General features: G+C 48.0%; 1 protein-coding gene across 1 annotated transcript in view; it reads right to left on the bottom strand.

Annotated features, from left to right (window-relative positions):
• Positions 1–20,226, bottom strand: part of RCSD1 (RCSD domain containing 1) — a 108,854-nt gene that overhangs the window by 23,827 nt on the left and 64,801 nt on the right. Inside the window, exons 2-3 of the mRNA XM_040339091.1 lie at positions 7,709–7,810; positions 3,658–3,741 (exon numbers count right to left, since the gene is read on the bottom strand). Coding sequence (XP_040195025.1) covers positions 3,658–3,741; positions 7,709–7,810 — 186 coding nt within the window. The remainder of the gene's footprint in view (positions 1–3,657; positions 3,742–7,708; positions 7,811–20,226) is intronic.

Raw genomic sequence — 20,226 nt, 5'->3', positions numbered from 1 at the left:
CTGACCTCCTTCTTTTGACCTGAAGTTGACCTCCTTCTTTTGACCTGAAGCTGACCTCCTTCTGACTTGCAGTTGACCTCTCTGACTTAAAAGGAAAGTATGGGAATTTTGTTTTTTTGGAATCATACTTACCTAGGTGTATCTGTCCCCCACCGGCTCTAAGACTGAGAAGTGAGCGATCAAACACTGCCAATCGCTCAGTTCTCAGGGCTCCCTGAGCAGAGAGCTGGTGACTTTCAGTCATAGGCTCTCTGCTCTGACCCCATCCCCATGCTCACTGGAGCGCTGGGCTGTGGAGGGGGCAGGAGAGGCCGGCTCAGCCTCTCAGTGGCTTGCTAAGAGGCTGAGTCGGGTACCGGTCCAGGCACGTGGGCAGACCCCCAACCATATGGTCACAATCTTTCCCAAGCCTGGACCGGCTCTGTGACATCAGCCGACAGGGGGCTTCAGCCCACTGTCTGCTGAAAACGGGTCACAGGAGCACAGAACGGACTGCACTCCTGTGATCCACAAGAGAGGTACAGCTAAACAAGCCTTGGCTGTACTTCTCCTTTAAAAGGGTTGTAAAGGAAAACATTTTTTTTTCATAATAAGCATCCTTTACCTGCAGACATTCCTCTTTTCACTTCTTCATTGTTCATTTTTGCTCAGAAGTTGCTCTATTTCTTCTCTGTTCACTTCCTGCTTGTCTGATTGTTACTGACCACCGTGAAGGGAGGCTTTACTGCGGTGGTCAGCGACGCGCTCGCCCCCTCCTGGGAACTACATCTGTGCGGCAGGACGCTCTCTACGTGTTAGAGACTTCAAGGAGGTGTGAATTACTGGGTGTGCCGCAATTCATACTGGGAAATGTAGTTCTTACATGAATGAGCGCCGCAAACCAGGAAGTGAATGAGAGAACAGAAACTAGAATGCCGGAGGTGATATAGATGAAGGAATTTAATAGGTATTTACTAGTTGTTTAACAGAATCATTACAGTATTCTGTCTGTCTACCTTGAAGACATTGGCCTGGATTCAAGAAGCAATTGCGCCTGTGTAACCATAGTTACACAGCGCAATTGCTTACTTGCCCCGGCGTAACGAATGCTCCTGATTCAGGAACCAAGTTACGCCGACTGCAGCCTAAAATATGCGCGGCATAAGGCTCTTATGCCCGCATATCTTAGGCTGCATTCTTGCGATGGCCGCTAGGTGGCGTTCCCGTTGTGCTCAGCGTATAGTATGCAAATTGCATACTAACGCCGATTCACAACGTTACGCAAGCCCTGCGTACGCAGTTTACGTAGTTTCCGTACTGCGTTTTTCGCGTAAGGCTGCCCCTGCTATTACAAGGGGCAGCCAATGTTACGTATACCCGTCGTTCCCGCGTCGCGAAATTAGAATTTTACGTTGTTTGCGTAAGTGATTCGTGAATGGCGCTGGACGCCATTCACGTTCACTTTGAAGCAAATGACGTCCTTGCGACGTCATTTGCCGCAATGCACGTCGGGAAAGTTTCCCGACGGAGCATGCGCTCTACGATCGCTGCGGGAACGCGCCTAATTTAAATGATTCCCGCCCCCTACGGGATCATTTAAATTGCGCGCGCTTACGCCGGGCAATTTTAAAGAGCGCACACGCAATTTACGGAGCTACTGCTCCGTGAATCGCGGGTAGCGCAGTAAATTTGCGGGGGCGTAGGGCAAAAACGTTGCCCTGCGCCTCCGTAAAAAAAGCGCAAAAGTACCTGAATCTACCCCATTAATTTTAGACCAAATTTTTTTTTCCTTTACAACCCCTTTAAGGTTAATCTCCTTCTGACCTGCAGTTGACTGACTTCTCATCTGAATTTGATCTTCATTTAACCCGCAGTTGACCAGGGGGGGGGGGAGAGAGAGGTCTCTCTCCCTCCAGTTCTTTAATCTAATATATGGGATGTGGTGTCTGATATCTGAATATTCACGTTTATCTTTTTTCCTGCAGTTGACCACCTTCTGACCTGCAGTTGACCTAAGCTGCCTTCCAGGTGCCCCTGGAAGAAGTAATATTTTACGAAACGGACGTAGGGCGGAGCGGCGCGCTGTCGTCACCCAAGAAGCTCCAAACGTTCCCCCAGTGGACGGGTGCCTGAGAGTTTTGTGTACCGGCCGGCACATTAGATTCAAGGCGATTTTTTAACTGCATGACTGTAAGTGCAATTTTAATTTTTTAATACATTTTCCACTCATTTAATACACTATGTGGAGCTGTTACTGTTTCTTACATGGTGGGCACTGATACCGGTGAAATTTCTTGAGAATGAGATCCATCAGGACCGTATATGTCTGAAACTGCGAGATTGGGACCTAATATATGCTGTTTCTGATCCCCTGTCATAAGGGGTCGTGGAAATCTGGTAAGGAGATAATCTATAAGGGGCAGATCCAGAAAGAATTGCATGGGCGCAGCGTATGTGAGATACGCTACGCCGATGTAACTTACTTTTTGTAGCTTTGAATCCACAAAGAATTTGCGCCGTAAGTTTAACGCAGCGTAGTGTATCTCTCGCGGCGTAATGGCGCCTAATTCAAATCGGCGAGTAGGGGGGCGCGTTTCATTTAAATGAAGCGCATCCCCGCGCCGAACCAACTGCGCATGCGCCATCCCTAAATTTCCCGCCGTGCATTGCGCTAAATGACGTCGCAAGGACGTCATTGTTTTGACGTGGACGTAAATTACGTCCATCCCGATTCACGGACGACTTACGCAAACGAAAAAAAAAAATTCAAATTAAACGCGGGAACGACGGCCATACTTAACATAGCAGGTTTAACTATACTCCACGAAACAGCAGCTTTAACTATACGCCGGAAAAAGCCGACTAGAGACGACGTAAAAGAATGCGACGGCCGCTCGTACGTTTCGTGGATCGTCGGAAATAGCTAATTTGCATACTCGACGCGGATTACGGCGGGAACGCCACCCAGCGGACGTCGAAGATCTGCATCTTAGATCCGAAGGCGTACGAAGATGTACGCCTGTCGGATCTAACCCAGATGCCGTCGTATCTTGTTTTGAGGATTCAAACTAAAGATACGACGCAGGAAATTTGAAAGTACGCCGGCGTATCAGTAGATATACCGGCGTACTCGCTTTGTGGATCTGTGGAGGACACATTACTTTTTTCCTTTGGACACGTTTGCAACTAATCTGAAATGTGGCACAGATGCACGGGCGTTTGACATTTCACCTGCTAAACATTTATGGACTTTTTATTGTCAATATTCTTGTCAATATTCTGGACTGTTGATTAATTTTATTTAGCGCTATAACCTAATTTTAGTTTATGGTTTCTGATCAAAGTGTTATTTGTTTTTTTCTTTTAAACACCAATTTCACTATTACTGAGGGGTGCTGAGGTGGCTGCATAGTGCACCCTAGTGGCCATCATACTCCATTGTTTTGATATAGCTGTAAGCTTCATATATATCACTAGATATCACCTATTTGTATACGTTTGTGTTTGTCAAGAAGGGTGTAGAGGTCGCGTGATTTATATTTTTCTTATAGTTGACCTAAGCTGCATCAAGCTGCTTCAAGCTACTTTTGTAATCCCATTGACTTGTATGGGAAAATAAGTAGTCCTGATGAGAAAAGCCATGTACACAGGTTCTTATGCTTTTAGATGGGAACTTACCTCTTCGCCATTGTTGGTGGCCTCAAGTTTGGGTAAGGGCAGCGAACAAGGAGGTTTCCTTCTTGCTGGCTTGTGTGGTGGAGCCTGAGAAGGGACATGAAAACACCAAGATTATGTCAAGGAAAACATCACTTAATATATTACCTTGAGGGAGGGAGCAGTGCTACTGTGCAGGAATCAGGTAGGTCAGTGTAGTGGTCAGTATAGGAATCAGGTAGGTCAGTGTAGTGGTCAGTGTAGGGATAAGGAAGGTCAGTGTAGTGGTCAGTGTAGGAATCAGGTAGGTCAGTGTAGTGGTCAGTATACGAATCAGGAAGGTCAGTGTAGTGGTCAGTATACGAATCAGGAAGGTCAGTGTAGTGGTCAGTGTAGGAATCAGGTAGGATAGTGCAATGGTCAGTGTAGGGATAAGGAAGGTCAGTGTAGTGGTCAGTGTAGGGATAAGGAAGGTCAGTGTAGTGGTCAGTGTAGGGATAAGGAAGGTCAGTGTAGTGGTCAGTGTAAGAATCTGGTAGATCAGTGTAGGAATCCAGTAGGTCAGTGTAGTGGTCAGTGTAGGAATCAGGTAGGTCAGTGTAGTGGTCAGTGTAGGAATCAGATAGGATAGTGCAATGGTCAGTGTAGGGATAAGGAAGGTCAGTGTAGTGGTCAGTGTAGGAATCAGGTAGGTTAGTGCAGTGGTCAGTGTAGGAATCAGGTAGGTTAGTGTAGTGGTCAGTGTACGAATCAGGTAGGTCAGTGTAGTGGTAAGTGTAGGAATCAGTTAGGATAGTGCAATGGTCAGTGTAGGGATAAGGAAGGTCAGTGTAGTGGTCAGTGTAGGAATCAGGTAGGTTAGTGCAGTGGTCAGTGTAGGAATCAGGTAGGATAGTGCAATGGTCAGTGTAGGGATAAGGAAGGTCAGTGTAGTGGTCAGTGTAGGAATCAGGTAGGTCAGTGTAGTGGTCAGTATAGGAATCAGGTAGGTCAGTGTAGTGGTCAGTATACGAATCAGGAAGGTCAGTGTAGTGGTCAGTGTAGGAATCAGGTAGGATAGTGCAATGGTCAGTGTAGGGATAAGGAAGGTCAGTGTAGTGGTCAGTGTAGGAATCAGGTAGGTCAGTGTAGTGGTCAGTATAGGAATCAGGTAGGTCAGTGTAGTGGTAAGTGTAGGAATCAGGTAGGATAGTGCAATGGTCAGTGTAGGGATAAGGAAGGTCAGTGTAGTGGTCAGTGTAGGGATAAGGAAGGTCAGTGTAGTGGTCAGTGTAGGGATAAGGAAGGTCAGTGTAGTGGTCAGTGTAGGGATAAGGAAGGTCAGTGTAGTGGTCAGTGTAAGAATCTGGTAGATCAGTGTAGGAATCCAGTAGGTCAGTGTAGTGGTCAGTGTAGGAATCAGGTAGGTCAGTGTAGTGGTCAGTATAGGAATCAGGTAGGTTAGTGTAGTGGTCAGTGTACGAATCAGGTAGGTCAGTGTAGTGGTAAGTGTAGGAATCAGATAGGATAGTGCAATGGTCAGTGTAGGGATAAGGAAGGTCAGTGTAGTGGTCAGTGTAGGAATCAGGTAGGTCAGTGTAGTGGTCAGTATAGGAATCAGGTAGGTCAGTGTAGTGGTAAGTGTAGGAATCAGATAGGATAGTGCAATGGTCAGTGTAGGGATAAGGAAGGTCAGTGTAGTGGTCAGTGTAGGAATCAGGTAGGTCAGTGTAGTGGTCAGTATAGGAATCAGGTAGGTCAGTGTAGTGGTAAGTGTAGGAATCAGATAGGATAGTGCAATGGTCAGTGTAGGGATAAGGAAGGTCAGTGTAGTGGTCAGTGTAGGAATCAGGTAGGTTAGTGCAGTGGTCAGTGTAGGAATCAGGTAGGTTAGTGTAGTGGTCAGTGTAGGAATCAGGTAGTTTAGTGTAGTGGTCAGTGTAGGAATCAGGTAGGTCAGTGTAGGAATCAGGTAGGTTAGTGCAGTGGTCAGGTAGGTCATCAAGTGTAGGAATCAAGTTGGTCAGTACTACTGTACTAGAGGAAGGGACTCAGGGAGTGCTAAAAGTCTGGTGGGGGGGTGCAAATTTCTTGCCTTGTCCCGGGCGCTGACAACCCACCCTACACCACTGACTGCATATATAAATTGAGGAAACAATGCGTATAAAATCGTTTACCATTTGCCAATAAAAAGAACATGTTCCGGACTTAAATTTAAAAACCTGGTCATCTTCCTGTAGAGGGCAGTATAGAGTGTTGTTGAACAGAATAGTACAGGAAGCTGATATACACATTTATATTAATACATACTTCTATTTAATAGTATTTTATATTTGTGCATATATCATTTACAAGAGTCCCCAAAACATATAAATGTTTTTTTTTTTTTTTTACGATCACCAAATATTGAAACTTTAGTTATTGGGTAGAGATGGCCCTTAAGGACCCTGTTCTGCTATAAAACACATTTCCCCTTTGGTCTTACGCTATCATCTTACAAACGATCGCTTCCGATAGGCCGGAAACAGAAATAAGGAAGGGAGGGCAAGTCAGATTGCAACAATTCTGATTCACCGGCTGTGATGTGACCACAAAGCGAAGAAGGAGATTTATAACACGTGCCACACTCGGAGCGTGATGGAGTCGTCTTAAAGTGGACCTTGCACCTTTAGTAACAAGGGGCTAGATTCATGTACGAGATACGACGGTGTATCTCTTGATACGCCGTCGTATCTCTGAGTTGCGGCATCGTATCTATGCGCCTGATTCATAGAATCAGTTACGCATAGATTTCCCTAAGATCCGACTGGCGTAAGTGTCTTACACCATCGTATCTTAGGCTGCATATTTACGCTGGCCGATAGGTGGCGCTTCCGTATATTTACGCGAGCAATATACAAATTAGGTAGTTACGCCGATTCAGAAACGTACGTCCGCCCCGCGCTATTTTTTACGTCGTTTACGTTAGGCTTTTTCCGGCGTAAAGTTACCCCTGCTATATGAGGCGCATCCTATGTTAAGTATGGACGTCGTTCCCGCGTCAAATTTTGAAAATTTTACGTTGTTTGCCTAAGTCGTTCGCGAATAGGGCTGGACATAATTTACGTTCACGTCGAAAGCAACGATGATTTGCTGCGGAATCTCGAGCATGCACACTGGGATTCTTTCACAAACGGCGCATGCGCCGTTTGTAAAAAACTTAAAATACGCGGGGTCACCATTTAAATAAAACACGCCCACATCATCCACATTTGAATTAGGCGGGCTTACGCCGGCCCACATACGTTACGCCGCCGTAACTTAGGGCGCAAGTTCTTTCTGAATACGGAACTTGCGCCTTAATTTACGGCGGAGTAACGTATCAGAGATACTTTACGCCCGCACAACATTACGCAGGGCTATCTGAATCTAGCCCAAGGTCTGTTTATTCAAGAGGTGGATGGGAAAAAAAAAGTCAGTGGGGGAAATAGATAACCTAGGGTGCCTAGGCAAGGGGACGTCATTCTTTCTGACCAGATTTTGGACAATGTTATGCTGCCCATACAGGCCATCAGGGGGGTACAGGCAGTACACCTGTAAGGGGCCCAGAGGAAATGCCTTGTTTACATAGGCACCCCCCTGTTCTGCCGTTCCTTGACACGTTCGCGGGACACCGGTGGACATGGAGTCCGCATGTGTCCCACGGGCACGGAGCTCACGGCGGCATGCGCACAGATACTTATATGTTGCTTTGCCTGCCTGTGCCATTCTGCCGATGTATATGTACGTGAGGCAGACGGCAAGTGGTTAAAAGTCAAATGTAAAAAAAAGGCACCACTCCATTGAAATGAATCCCTCCTGACAAGTTCCATTCAAGTACAGGTACTCTTTAAACTGATATGTGTTGCTCCACCGTCACCAAGCAAACACTTGTTCTCCGGGAGTTGTTTACCATCGCTGGCTTCGGTAATTGGTGGCAACAAGAGGATTTCTCTGCTGTGAAAATACAGGAATTGCTGGTTTCCAGGCCTGGCGTGGATACAATGGAGTGCAAAACAGAATTTACTGCATCACTTCTGATTACTACAAGAGAATGTATCGGAGTGAGTGTAGTCACCTCTTTCCTGGGGCTGTTCACCTTGTCGCCAAATAACCCAGCAAGTTTAGCAACAGATGGTGGTGCCGCCTCTTCGGCTGGGCCGCTCTCCCCTGACTTCCCCTGGAAAAGAAACATGACAAACATATACTGGTTAAAAAACTATTTACATTCTTGTGATAGAGAACAATAAAGTGTATCTAAACACAGACACTTATTTTTAAGCTTTGGCTAGCGTTTGGGTTAAAACCAGTGGCGGCTGGTGCTCAATTTTTTTTTGGGGGGGGGGCGCAAACAAACGAAAAAACAAAACAAAAAAACAATTGCAGCCACACTGTGCCCATCAAATGCAGCCACTGTGCCCATCAAATGCAGCCACTGTGCCATGCCATCAATTGTCGCACTGTGCCATGCCATCAATTGTCGCCACTGTGCCATCATTTATCACCACTGTGCCCATCAATTGTCACCACTGTGCCATCATTTATCACCACTGTGCCCATCAATTGTCACCACTGTGCCATGCCATCAAACGCAGCCACTGTGCCATCAATTGTCGCCACTGTGCCATGCCAAACGCAGCCACTGTGCCATCAATTGTCACCACTGTGCCCATCAATTGTCACCACTGTGCCATCAAATGCAGCCACTGTGCCATGCCATCAATTGTTACCACTGTGCCCACATCAATTGTTACCACTGTGCGACCATCAATTGTCACCACTGTGCCCTTTATTGTTGCCACTTTGCCCTTTAATTGTTGCCACTGTGCCCTTTAATTGTTGCCATTGTGCCCTTTAATTGTTGCCACTGTGCCCTTTAATTGTTGCCAGGGTGCCCATTCATTTGTCCCCATTGTCCCCACTGTGCCCTTCGTCGCCGGTGTGCCCCCCCCCCCCCCCCCCCGCCCGGCACTTATCTTTACTGGAGTCAGCCATCCACGTCCTCGACCCTCGCCTCGATGTCTTCTCCCGCCCTCGATGACGCTTCAGCCAATCAGGTTACCGGTAGCTAGAACCGGCCAACCTGATTGGCTGAGACGCCTGTCAGTCTTATCCAAGGAACGCACACCATGTGCGTTCCAAGGATAAGTTTCCGGGGACCCGAGGGCTGTACTCGGAAAGCCTATCAGAGCCGCTGGCTCTGATAGGCATTTCCGTACAGCCAACCAGCTGCCGTTATTCAGATGGTCGGCGCCTCATGTCAGGCCATCTGAATAGAACAGCGGCAGCGGTGACAATAACATAGATTCGTGCAATGCATGAATCTATGTTATTAGACTCAGTGGCGGTGAGAGCCAGAGGGGGCGGCGCTCCAGCGCCCTCTATGGACGAACCACCACTGGTTAAAACCCTTTACTTCCTCTATCGGAAACACAACAGGAAGTGCAAGAAAAATCTCTCTAAAGTGGAGGGAAATAGCTTTCGGTTGGAGGGTCACCCACGTGAATGAGTGGAGACACAGCATGCATGCCAGCGAAACATTAGCCTTGAAAAGGCCGTGTGGCTCTGGGGAGGGCCACACAGTGAAGATCACTAGAATTAGGAGAAACTTCTGGTGCCTTTACATGACTTTCCTTCCTTCATTTTTATCATCTCATGCTTTTACATCATTTACCTCCCTTACTTGGTATTCTCTGGTTCCTTTACACACCCTCCCATCTTTTAGTGCCTTTCTACACCCTATGTTTCTTACTTGCTCTTCTCTGGTACCTTTACACACCTTCCCTTCCTTACTTGGTCACCTCTGTCGCCTTTATGAACCTTCCCTTCCCTACTTGGCATTTCTGGTGTCCTTACGCACCTTCCCTTTCTTACTTGGCCTCCTCTGGTCACTTTACACACCTTCCCTTCCTAACTTGGTCTCCTCTGGTGCCTTTATGCACTTTATTTTTCTTACTTGGCCTCCTCTGGTGCCTTTACACACCTTCCCCTCCTTACTTGGTATCCTATGATTCCTTTAAGCACCTTCCCTTCCTTACTTGGTCTCCACTGGTGCCTTTATGCCCCTTCTCTTCCATACTTGGTCTCCACTGGTGCCTTTATGCACCTTCTCTTCCATACTTGGTCTCCTCTGATGCCTGTACACACCTTCCCTTCCTTACTTGGTCACCTCTGGTGCCTTTACACACATTCCCTTCCTTACTTGGTCTCCTGTGGCACCTTTAAGAATCTTCCCTTCTTTACTTGGTCTCCACTGGTGCCTTTATGCCCCTTCTCTTCCATACTTGGTCTCCACTGGTGCCGTTATGCCCCTTCTCTTCCATACTTGGTCTCCTCTGATGCCTGTACACACCTTCCCTTCCTTACTTGGTCTCCTCTGGTGCCTTTATGCACCTTCTCTTCCTTACTTGGTCACCTCTCATGTCTTTACGCAACTTCCCTTCCTAACTTGGCCTACTCTGGTGCCTTTACGCACCTTCTCTTCTTACTTGGTCTCCTATGGTTCCTTTAAGCACCTTCCCCTCCTTACTTGGTATCCTCTGGTTTCTTTAAGCATCTTCTCTTCCATACTTGGTCTCCTCTTATGCCTGTACAGACCTTCCCTTTCTTACTTGCTCTCCTCTGGTGCCTTTACGCAACTTCCCTTCATTACTTGGCCTCCTCTGGTGCCTTTATGCACATTCCCTTCCTTACTTGGCCTCCTCTGGTCACTTTAGACACCTTCCATTCCCAACTTAGTCTCCTCTGGTGCCTTAATGAACCTTCCCTTTTTTACTTGGCCTCCTCTTGGCCTTTATGCACTTTCCCTCCCTTACTTGGCTTGGCCTCCTCTGGTGCCTTTATGCACCTTCTCTTCTTACTTGGTCTCCTCTGGTTCCGTTATGCAACTTCCCCTCCTTACTTGGCATCCTCTGGTTCCTTTACGCACCTTCTCTTCCATACTTGGCCTCCCCTAGTGCCTTTACGCACCTTCCCTTCTATACTTAGTCACCTCTTGTCCCTTTACGAACCTTCCCTTCTTATCTTGGTCTCCACTGGTGCCTTTACGCACCTTCCCTTCTTTAGGCGCCAGAGAAGACCAATTAGGGAAGGGAGGGTGTGTAAAGGCACCAGAAAAGACCAAGTAAGGAAGGGAAGGTGTGTAAAGGCACCAGGGGAGACCAACTAAGGGAAATGGAAGGGAAGGTGTGTAAAGGCACCAGAAGAGACAAACTAAGAAAGGAAAGGCGTGAAAAGGCACCAAAAGAGACCAACTAAGGAATAAGGAGGGGAAGGTGTGTAAAGGCACCAGAAGAGACCAAGTAAGGAAGAAAATGTGTATAAAGCCACCAGAGGAGTCAACTAAGGGGAAGGGGGATTAAGGCACCAGCATGGGCCAACTAAGGAAGGGAAGGAGTGTAAAGACACCTGAGCAGAGGAGGGGGGCGCCCTTTTCAACCTCTGCCTAACCCTACAGAGCACATAGGAAGATGGGGGAAAAGACTTTGTGTACTTTGTCCCCTGGCAACAGACCGCATTAATACAAATGAAAGTGAGACTTCTTCTTTTAAAAAAATGATTTAGCTAGCAAACTAGTCATAGTGTATTTTGTCAAGTCAACAGAACTAGAGACGACGTTGCAAAATTGAGGTCTGGACGTCTAGTCAGTCATCGATGACCTCCAAAAACACCTAAACAACCATCATCCAATTAACAGTTAATAGGGTAGCACACACAGTACATATTTCAGACACTTTAGGAAACAAGGAACAACATCTGTTTCCTGTATCCTGCCTCATTGATAAGAGGGCCGATGGAGGTTTTTGCGTTAACTTATTTCTGTCCCCCGGAGATTTCATTCCGGCAAACAAAACTTATCTCCCTGTACTTAGTATATAATGGGAAATAGAGCGGCTCATCGTGGGAAATTCTCAGAATGCAGGGTTGTCGAAAGCAAGCCGATCTGCTTTTATTCTGCCGCAGAGAGCTGCAAATTCTCAGACACGTTGTACAGAGGCCTCCGAGCTGGGAAACATCAGAGAGAACTGCGACTGTCATCGCAACTGTGCTAAGGGCCAAGAGGCTGATCTGCACCACACCGACAGCAGATGTCACGTCCCATGACACAGAATGCTAGGCAGGAAGGATACAAAATCACAAAATCATTGTTACAGGCAACTAAAGTGATATTGCCTTCTTTTTTTTTTATTATTATTATGTTCAGTATTTTAGTAGATACGTGTTCTTATGGCCCACAACAGCCAATGAGATTCTTCCTTTCGTCTGTAATTTCCCTTTATAACAATGACAGCTGAATTGAGACCCGGTCACAAGAAATTTTGCAGCACTTTGGAGTTGACATTTAATTCTGCCTGGAAAGAGCTTTTTCAAACAGGTGTGCAGGAATCAGCATATCACCACCAGCAGTGTCCCCCCCCCCCCCTTACATCAGGCGTTCCCACCAGCGGAGTCCCCTGTCTTACATCAGGCGCCCCACCAGAGGAGTCCCCCCCTTACATCGGGTATGATCCCCAGCAGCAGAGACTCTCTCTGGTCTTCAAGAAAATGTCCGCCGGCGGAGACATTGTCTCTCCCCGGCCACGGACCTCTAGCAGCAGCGACGGCGGTCTTCAAGAAAATGGCGGCCGGCGGAGACACTGTCTCTGCCCGGCCGCGGACCTCTAGCGGCGGCAGCGGTGGATGCCGTGACATAGAAAAATCGGGGGCCCCCGAGTCATTTGCGGGGCCCTACGCATATTGCATAGAATGCGTATAGGGCGGATCGCCCCTGGATATGTAAATAAAGGCTGCATTCATATGTATATCATGCCCCTCTGCAGTGAGGAGATGATGTGCTGTAACCTCTAGCAACAAATCAGTGAGCAGTATTACTGTACAGTAATCTCTAGCAGCCAATCAACAAGCAGAAATCATGTGCTGTAACCTCTAGCAACTAATCAGTGAGCTGTAATGTGTGCTGTAACCTCTAGCAACCAGTCAGTAAGTGGTAATGATATGCTGTAACCTCTGGCAACCAATCGCAATCGCTACCTGATCTGATACAGTAAACTGATTTTAAGTCTAGCTGATATTTATTGTATGTCTCAGAGCAGGTGGAGAGTGAAATTGCATGGGGGAGCCCAAGATTTTTTTCCCCCAGGGTCCAATCAATATTAAAGACAGCCCTGGTGCCGTCCAGGCCTGAGGGCTGATCCCAACTTGAATATCGGGATATTGCTCGAGCCTAGACTGGCTCTGTGATGTCATCCAACAGCGGGCTTCAGCCCGCTGTCGGCTGAAAACAGATCACAGGAGTGCAGAACTAACTGCAGTCCTGTGATCCCAAAGTACAGGAAAACAAGCTTTGGCATAACTTCTCCTTTAATGAATACAGAGTTACTTTGAGCAATTTATATCTATATGGTGGCCCTCCAGCTGTTGCGAAACTACAAGTCCCCTCATGCCTCTGCCTGTGGGAGTCATGCTTGTACCTGTCAGCCTTGCAATACCTCATGGGACTTGTAGTTTTGCAACAGCTGGAGGGCCCCCAGTTTGAGACCCCTGATCTATATTATTGGGTTGCAGTCAGGGCGGTCTTTAACGCAGGGCAAAAGGGGCAGCTTCCCTGGGCACAGTCTTTGTTGTGGGGCCCAAAGCAGCTTCCCCTTGAGCCCACGTGCCTGTAAATAGTTGATAAGTGGATTCGGGAGGGGAGGACCCAAGAAAATGTTTGCCCAGGGTCCAATCAATATTAAAGATTGCCCTGGTTGTGGTTGCTGTGAGATGCTATGAGAACACTGACTGTGTTCCTATGGTCAGGACAGGGTCGATCCTAGGGTCACAGGCGCCTGGGTGCAGAAATATTTCTGGCGCCCCCACATGGGCGTTGTCATTTTACTAACTCCTCCCCTTTACATCTCTGTTATATCCTCTGTGTTGAGAGGGAGACAAGACTCTGGTCTGGTACAATGGATGTTTATTCAGTACATGCTGTACCCTAGAACATGCATCTCAGGACATTACAGGTTATCTCTGCTTTCTACATGTGGTCTCTCTAAGATGGCTACTATGCCCCTTGACCCTTGTCATCACTGCTGGGTGGAGCCAGCCTTAAAGTGCCAGTACATGTGAAACCCTTCAGGTATAACACCTTCCATCCATCCCTAAAAAAAAACAAAAACAAAAAAAAAAAAAAAACACAACAAAACAATAACAGGCACAAAACATTAACTGATAGCTGTCCAATAACAGTCCTCCAAACACAGGAGAATTACGGGACTTCAAGCTTCCAGGAACCGTTGCGGGGTTAATATGTCATCGGATCACTTCCGTCGGCCCCGTCGAAAGTCTCGTAACCGCTCTTGCAACTGAAACCGGTCAGGAGGGCGACAGTATCGTTGAGGCCGGGCATCCAGCGATTCGGGACCGGAGGATACTGGGCTGGCCGGAATGGGTACCGGCGGGGCCAAGAAGGGATCCCCCAGCTCAGAGGGTAAACAGACCTCCGGACCAGAGCTGGAGGGCTCTGTTGGAGACGAGTTCAAAAGTTCAGAGTCCCCACAATCATCAGTCTCTGTGCATCCTGATTCGCTGGGAGCAGATCCTTGAGACACTGGTGGTTCAGCTGGCATCAGGGATTCGGGCAGTTGAGAACGAGGACGCAGTTGGTCCGCATGACGTCTGCAAATGGAACCATCTTCCAGGCGGACCTTGTACATCTTGGGTCCCAAAGTCTCTGCAATGACAGCAGGAAGCCAACGGGTGTTGGAAGCCCCATAAGATCGGGCCCATACCTTTTGTTGGGCTGTGAATCGGGGGAGCTCGTTGTGTTTGACCATTTTGTCTTGGGACTGTAGTACATGTTCCTGGACTGTTTGAGGGCTGAGCATATCCAAAACAGTCCATGGCTGCCGCCCCAGAAGGAGTTCTGCTGGAGTTTTCCCAGTGGTTGCATGTGGTGTGTTTCTGTAAGCAGAAAGGAAGGAGTCCAGCTGCTGGGGTGACAGGGACTGTTGTTTACTTGCAGCCACTGTAGCTTTGAAGTAGCGTTTAAAAGTCTGCACAAACCGCTCTGCTTGACCATTTGTAGCCGGGTGGTAAGGTGCGGTCAACTTGTGCTTGATGTTGTGGGCAGTCAGGAAATGCTGAAACTCCTGACTGGTGAATTGTGCACCGTTGTCTGTGACGATTTCTCTGGGGTATCCAAACGTAGCAGCGAGATGTAACAGTATGGAAACCGTTGCCTTAGTCGTTGGCTGAGTAACAGGAATGACCTCAGGCCACTTTGAATGGGCGTCCACTATGATCAAGAAGGTGTGTCCTCTGATCGGGCCAGCAAAGTCCAAGTGTAGGCGAAACCAAGGAACCGTGGGCCAAGTCCAGGGCTGGACGCACCCTCGAGGAGGGTCTCTTGCCGTTTGTGCACATCCAGCACAAGCATTCACATATGTTGTGATATCTGAGTCTAGGTTTGGCCACCACACATAGCCTCTGGCCTTTTGTTTCATACGTGTGCTCCCGGGATGACCAGTATGTAGCAAGTCCAGAATGTGTCTCCGGAGGGGCTGTGGAATGATCACTCGGTCTCCCCATAAAACACAGTTGCCAGCCACAGTTAATTCCATACGCCTACGGAAATAAGGTTCATACTCCTGTGTGACAGTTGCAGGCCAACCGGAACGTACCCAGGAGAGTATGGTTTTCAGAAAGGTATCCTTGGTTGTATGGGCTGCTATCTCCCCAGAAGACAAGAAGGACAGGCTGGTGTAACGACAACTCTTGACCGGTGGAGAAGAGTCCATGGACCTCCCTGTCAGTCGGGACATAGCGTCCGCATTAGCATTGGCATCATGACCACGATACTGAATTTTGTAGCTGTATGCCCCCAAGAATAGGGCATAGCGTTGGAGGCGGGCCGCAGTAGTCTGGGAGATGCCTTTGTCAGGGCTAAAGATCTGAAGGAGTGGTTTATGGTCCGTCAGTATGGTGAATTCCCTACCATACAGGTAAAGATGAAACTTCTTAATTGCCCATATCAGCGCAAGAGCCTCTTTGTCAATGTGTGAGTAATTGCTTTCTGCTTTTGTCAAAGACCTGGAGGCAAATGCCACTGGTTTTTCTGACCCATCTGGTAAGATGTGAGATAGTACCGCCCCCAGACCATAGGGTGAGGCATCACAAGCCAAGGTGAGAGGCTTCTGGAGGTCATAGTGCACGAGCATGCGTGACGCCAACAGCTTCCGCTTAGAAACTTCAAAAGCACGTTGGCATGCAGCCGACCAGTCCCATCTGGAGTGTTTCTCCAAAAGCTTGTTCAACGGAAACAAGGTGTGTGCCAGATCTGGCAGGAATTTGTGGTAATAGTTCAGCAAGCCAAGGTATGATCGCAGCTGCTGGACGTTGGTTGGGGCTGGAGCTTTGACTAAAGCATCAACCTTGGCTTCCGTGGTGTGTATACCTTCTGCATCCACAAGGTGGCCACAAAACTCCAATTTAGGCACCATGAATTGGCATTTTGCTAAGTTCACTTTCAGACCCTGTTCTTGGAGTCTCGCCAACACAAGCTCCACATTCTGCTTGTGTTCCTGGTCGGTCCGACCTGTAATGAGCATGTCATCTAGCAGGCACTGAGTGAAAGGAATGTCCGCCAAAATCTCGTCCATTTTTCGTTGCCAAATGGCTGGGGCAGAGGCTACGCCAAACACCATCCGATTATATTGATACAGTCCCTTGTGGGTGTTGATGGTCAGAAACTTGCGGGAAGAAGGATGGACCTCAAACTGTAAATATGCTTGTTTGAGATCAAGCTTGGTGAACTTTTGACCTCCTGCAAGAGAGGCAAAAATGTTATCTACTCTGGGTAGGGGATACTGGTCTATTTCCAGTTGAGAGTTCAGTGCCATGCGGAAATTGCCACAAATGCGCAAGTCCCCATTCGATTTCTTTACCGGTACAACTGGTGATGCCCACTCGCTGTGCTCTACCTTTGAGATGACACCTTGTTCCTCCAGCCGACTTAGTTCTGCTTCCACACCTGCTCGGAGTGCAAAAGGTACTGTCCGAGCTTTGAAGAACTTAGGCTGAGCGTTGGGTTTCAGCTTGAGTCTCACACAGTCATGCTTTATTTTTCCCAACTGGTCATCAAAAATCTTTGGGAACCGCTGCTTCAGGGACACCACCCATCCCTCATTATCTCCTAATGGAATGGTAACGGTGTTACAGGGACTTATGGCGATGTCTGGCATACCAAAGTGAGCAATCCAGTCTCTCCCGAATAGAGGGGGTCCCCCATTTTCTAGGATATATAATGGCAGTCTCTTTGTCTGACCCTTGTACAATACTTTTGCGTAACCCAGTGGGTGGAGTATCTGCTTTGAGTATGTCTGCAGTTTGATTGGTGTTGGGCGGACAGTTTTTCGGGTCTGAAGTTGTCTCCATTGTTTCTGGGTGATAACTGAAACTGCTGCTCCTGTGTCTACATCCATCCTGAGATTCTTTCCCTCAACGTTTACATCTATAGTCATTGCGGAGGGTGCTGAATGCATATGATGTATGTCTAACCTGTGGAGCACTTCCTCATCCTCTGACTCAGATGATGATGTATATCTTCCCACCATATATGTCTTAGTCTTGGGGTTCAGAGGTTGTTTATCTCGCACCTTCTTGCTACGGCAAACTCGTTTCAGATGGCCGGTCCTACCGCAATTATGACAGGTCTGATCCTTAAACCGGCAGACTTTGTAATCATGGTCTGTATTCCCACAACGGTAGCAAGCTGACTCCCGGCTTGGTGGGGTACTGTATTTCCAGTTTGCAGCAGTTGGCTTGACTGCTGTTCTGAAAACTTCCTGCTTCACCTCTTCCCTTCTGCTCTGGGGGTTCAATTCCTCTGTATCTTTCACAGCCATTTCCATCACTGAAGCTATCTCAATTGCCTTTGTAAGGGTAAGGTCTTTCTCTGTTAACAGTCTCTTTTGTGTTGACTCACAATTCAGTCCCATGACAAACTTATCTCTCAGTGCAGTAGGTAGGTAGTCCCCAAAAGAACAGGTCGAGGCTAGTCTGCGAAGGGCGAGCACATAAACTTTAATCTCTTCACCTGTCTGTTGCTGCCTCTGATAGAAGCAAAATCTTTCTGCAATCTCTAATGGTTTAGGCTGGAAGTGATCCTCTAGCAGTGTCAGCAGCTCTGCCAATGTCTTAGCTGCTGGTTTTACAGGGGAAAGCAAATCTCTAAGAGTGTCATATGTCTTGGCCCCAACCACTGTCAGGAACACTGCTACTTGCCTGTTGTCTGGGATGGCATTTGCACTGAAATACTGTTCCAGCCTCTCAACCCAGGAACTCCAGGATGTCTGTTCTCCATCAAACTCACTTAATGTCCCGATTAATGACATTTTCCTGCTGGGATCTGTGATTGCTTTTATCCAGGTGACAATCCACAATGTCTTTGTCTCTCTCTCAGACTGATAGACACTTTGTAAATCCCATCCTCGTCGCCACTGTTATATCCTCTGTGTTGAGAGGGAGACAAGACTCTGGTCTGGTACAATGGATGTTTATTCAGTACATGCTGTACCCTAGAACATGCATCTCAGGACATTACAGGTTATCTCTGCTTTCTACATGTGGTCTCTCTAAGATGGCTACTATGCCCCTTGACCCTTGTCATCACTGCTGGGTGGAGCCAGCCTTAAAGTGCCAGTACATGTGAAACCCTTCAGGTATAACAATCTCATTATATATCACATCTGTAGATGGACTAGGCGCAGGAATGGGCAGGGGCTGTGTATCCTATGCAATCTATCATGCCATAAAACATCTAGAGCAGGGGCAGCCCAGAGCACATGTAAAGGGATGCTGGGGATGCCATCCCCCAGCACACTGAACACTGTGACTCATCTTGATTCTCTCTCTGTGCAGCCTGAGATAGAGATGGGAGTGGGAGGCATTCCAACTGGAGTTGGTGGAGTATGTGCGGGATCCAAGACTCCCAGTGTTAGGAATTAATTCCTGCACATCAGCACTCAGCAGCCACTGAAAACTAGAACTCTCATGTCAGGAAGAGGAGGGGCCCCTCCCCCGAGCACTGCCAGGCTGGGCGGGGTGCCCTATGCTCACACATCAGTTCTGGACGGACACATACCTATGCTCAGAACACTAGTTCTGGACGGACACAAACAAGGAGAGAAGGAGGGAGGGGAGAACTCTGGCACTTCGGCGCCCCCACCTCTACAGGCGCCTGGGTGCAATGCACCCTGTGCACCCTGCCTAGGATCGGCCCTGGGTCAGGAGACGCCCCATACATGGGGCACAGTGTGCGTTTATTTGTTATTTCATGTGTACTTCTGAGCTCGGCATCTACAGATAATTCCGGAAGGATTGTGTAATCTTCATTACGAAACGTCTCTCTTGGCTTTTGTCAGATGACCGAAGATTGTTCCATAGACGGAGATTAGGTCTTTATCTGACACACAGTGATATATTTTACAGGGCTGGAATTAAAGGGAATTTGGCAGCTGTAGGACGGCCTGATGGAGAGTTGGGAAAGACAGAATGAAAGGAATTGTGAGCAAAGGCTCTGCTTAGAACATTAATAGGGAGCTGTGCAGAGAAGTTGTCAGGGAAGAAGACGGCATCAGTGCAGGGAATAAACTTTAACCTTCATTTTCTATATAACTGCTCTGTCCTCGTAATTTCTAAGGCTTTTTCAGCATCTTAGATCTCAGGTGCTCAGTGTATATTCAAAGTCCTTTGAACCTTCAGCAAACAAGTGCCGAAAGAGGTAGTGTAATATATATGGTGACCAGACATCCCCGGGGACAGTCCCCGGATTGAGGACACTGTCCCTGGAGCCAGTCCGTCCCCGGATTTGTCCCCGGATTGCAGTGGCATTGAGGGGGGGGGGGTACAGCTGGTACTCTCGTCCCGGGTGCAACATTTGGGGATGGCGCAAAATCATTACTGTGCCGCCCCAAGTGTGCCGTGTTGCCCCCCCCCCCCCCCGCCCAGGAACTCCTGTAGTCCAGCCTGTCCGCCATGATCCCTCTGGTGTGGGCGGCCCGTGTGTGTGTGTGACAACAGCGAAGGGGAGGAGCGGTGCAGAGCGTACAGCAGCTATTGGAGAAGCTCTTGGCAGGGGATACTGAGGAGCGGTTGGGTGTCGGAAACAGTACCTGGTGCTCTGGAGAGAGCCCTTCTCCGATAGATTATCATGAAGACCATGGAGAGGTGAGCAAAATCAACCGATCTACACTGTTCATTGGGGGGGGGGGGGGGTGTAGTGCAATAATCAGGTAGGTCAGTGTAGGAATTAGGTAGGTCAGTGTAGGAATCAGGTAGGTTAGTGTAGTGGTCAGTGTAGGAATCAGGTAGCTCAGTGTAGTGGTCAGTGTAGGAATCAGGTAGGTAAGTGTAGTGGTCAGTGTAGGAATCAGGTAGGTTAGTGTAGTGGTCAGTGTGTAGGAATCAGGTAGGTTAGTGTAGTGTATCACTTTTAAAAGGAGACAGGTTGGGATTTTTCCCCCCAGAATAGGTGACAACCTTACATAAACTCAAGCCCATCCACAAAATGTGCACCATGCCCCACTGCATCCTACTCCCAGTGCAGAATTTTAT

Source organism: Rana temporaria, chromosome 2 (assembly GCF_905171775.1).
Source record: "Rana temporaria chromosome 2, aRanTem1.1, whole genome shotgun sequence".
Classification (NCBI taxonomy): Eukaryota; Metazoa; Chordata; class Amphibia; order Anura; family Ranidae; genus Rana; species Rana temporaria.
The sequence above is the reverse complement of the archived record's forward strand: the minus strand, read 5'-3'. Positions and strand labels throughout refer to the sequence as shown.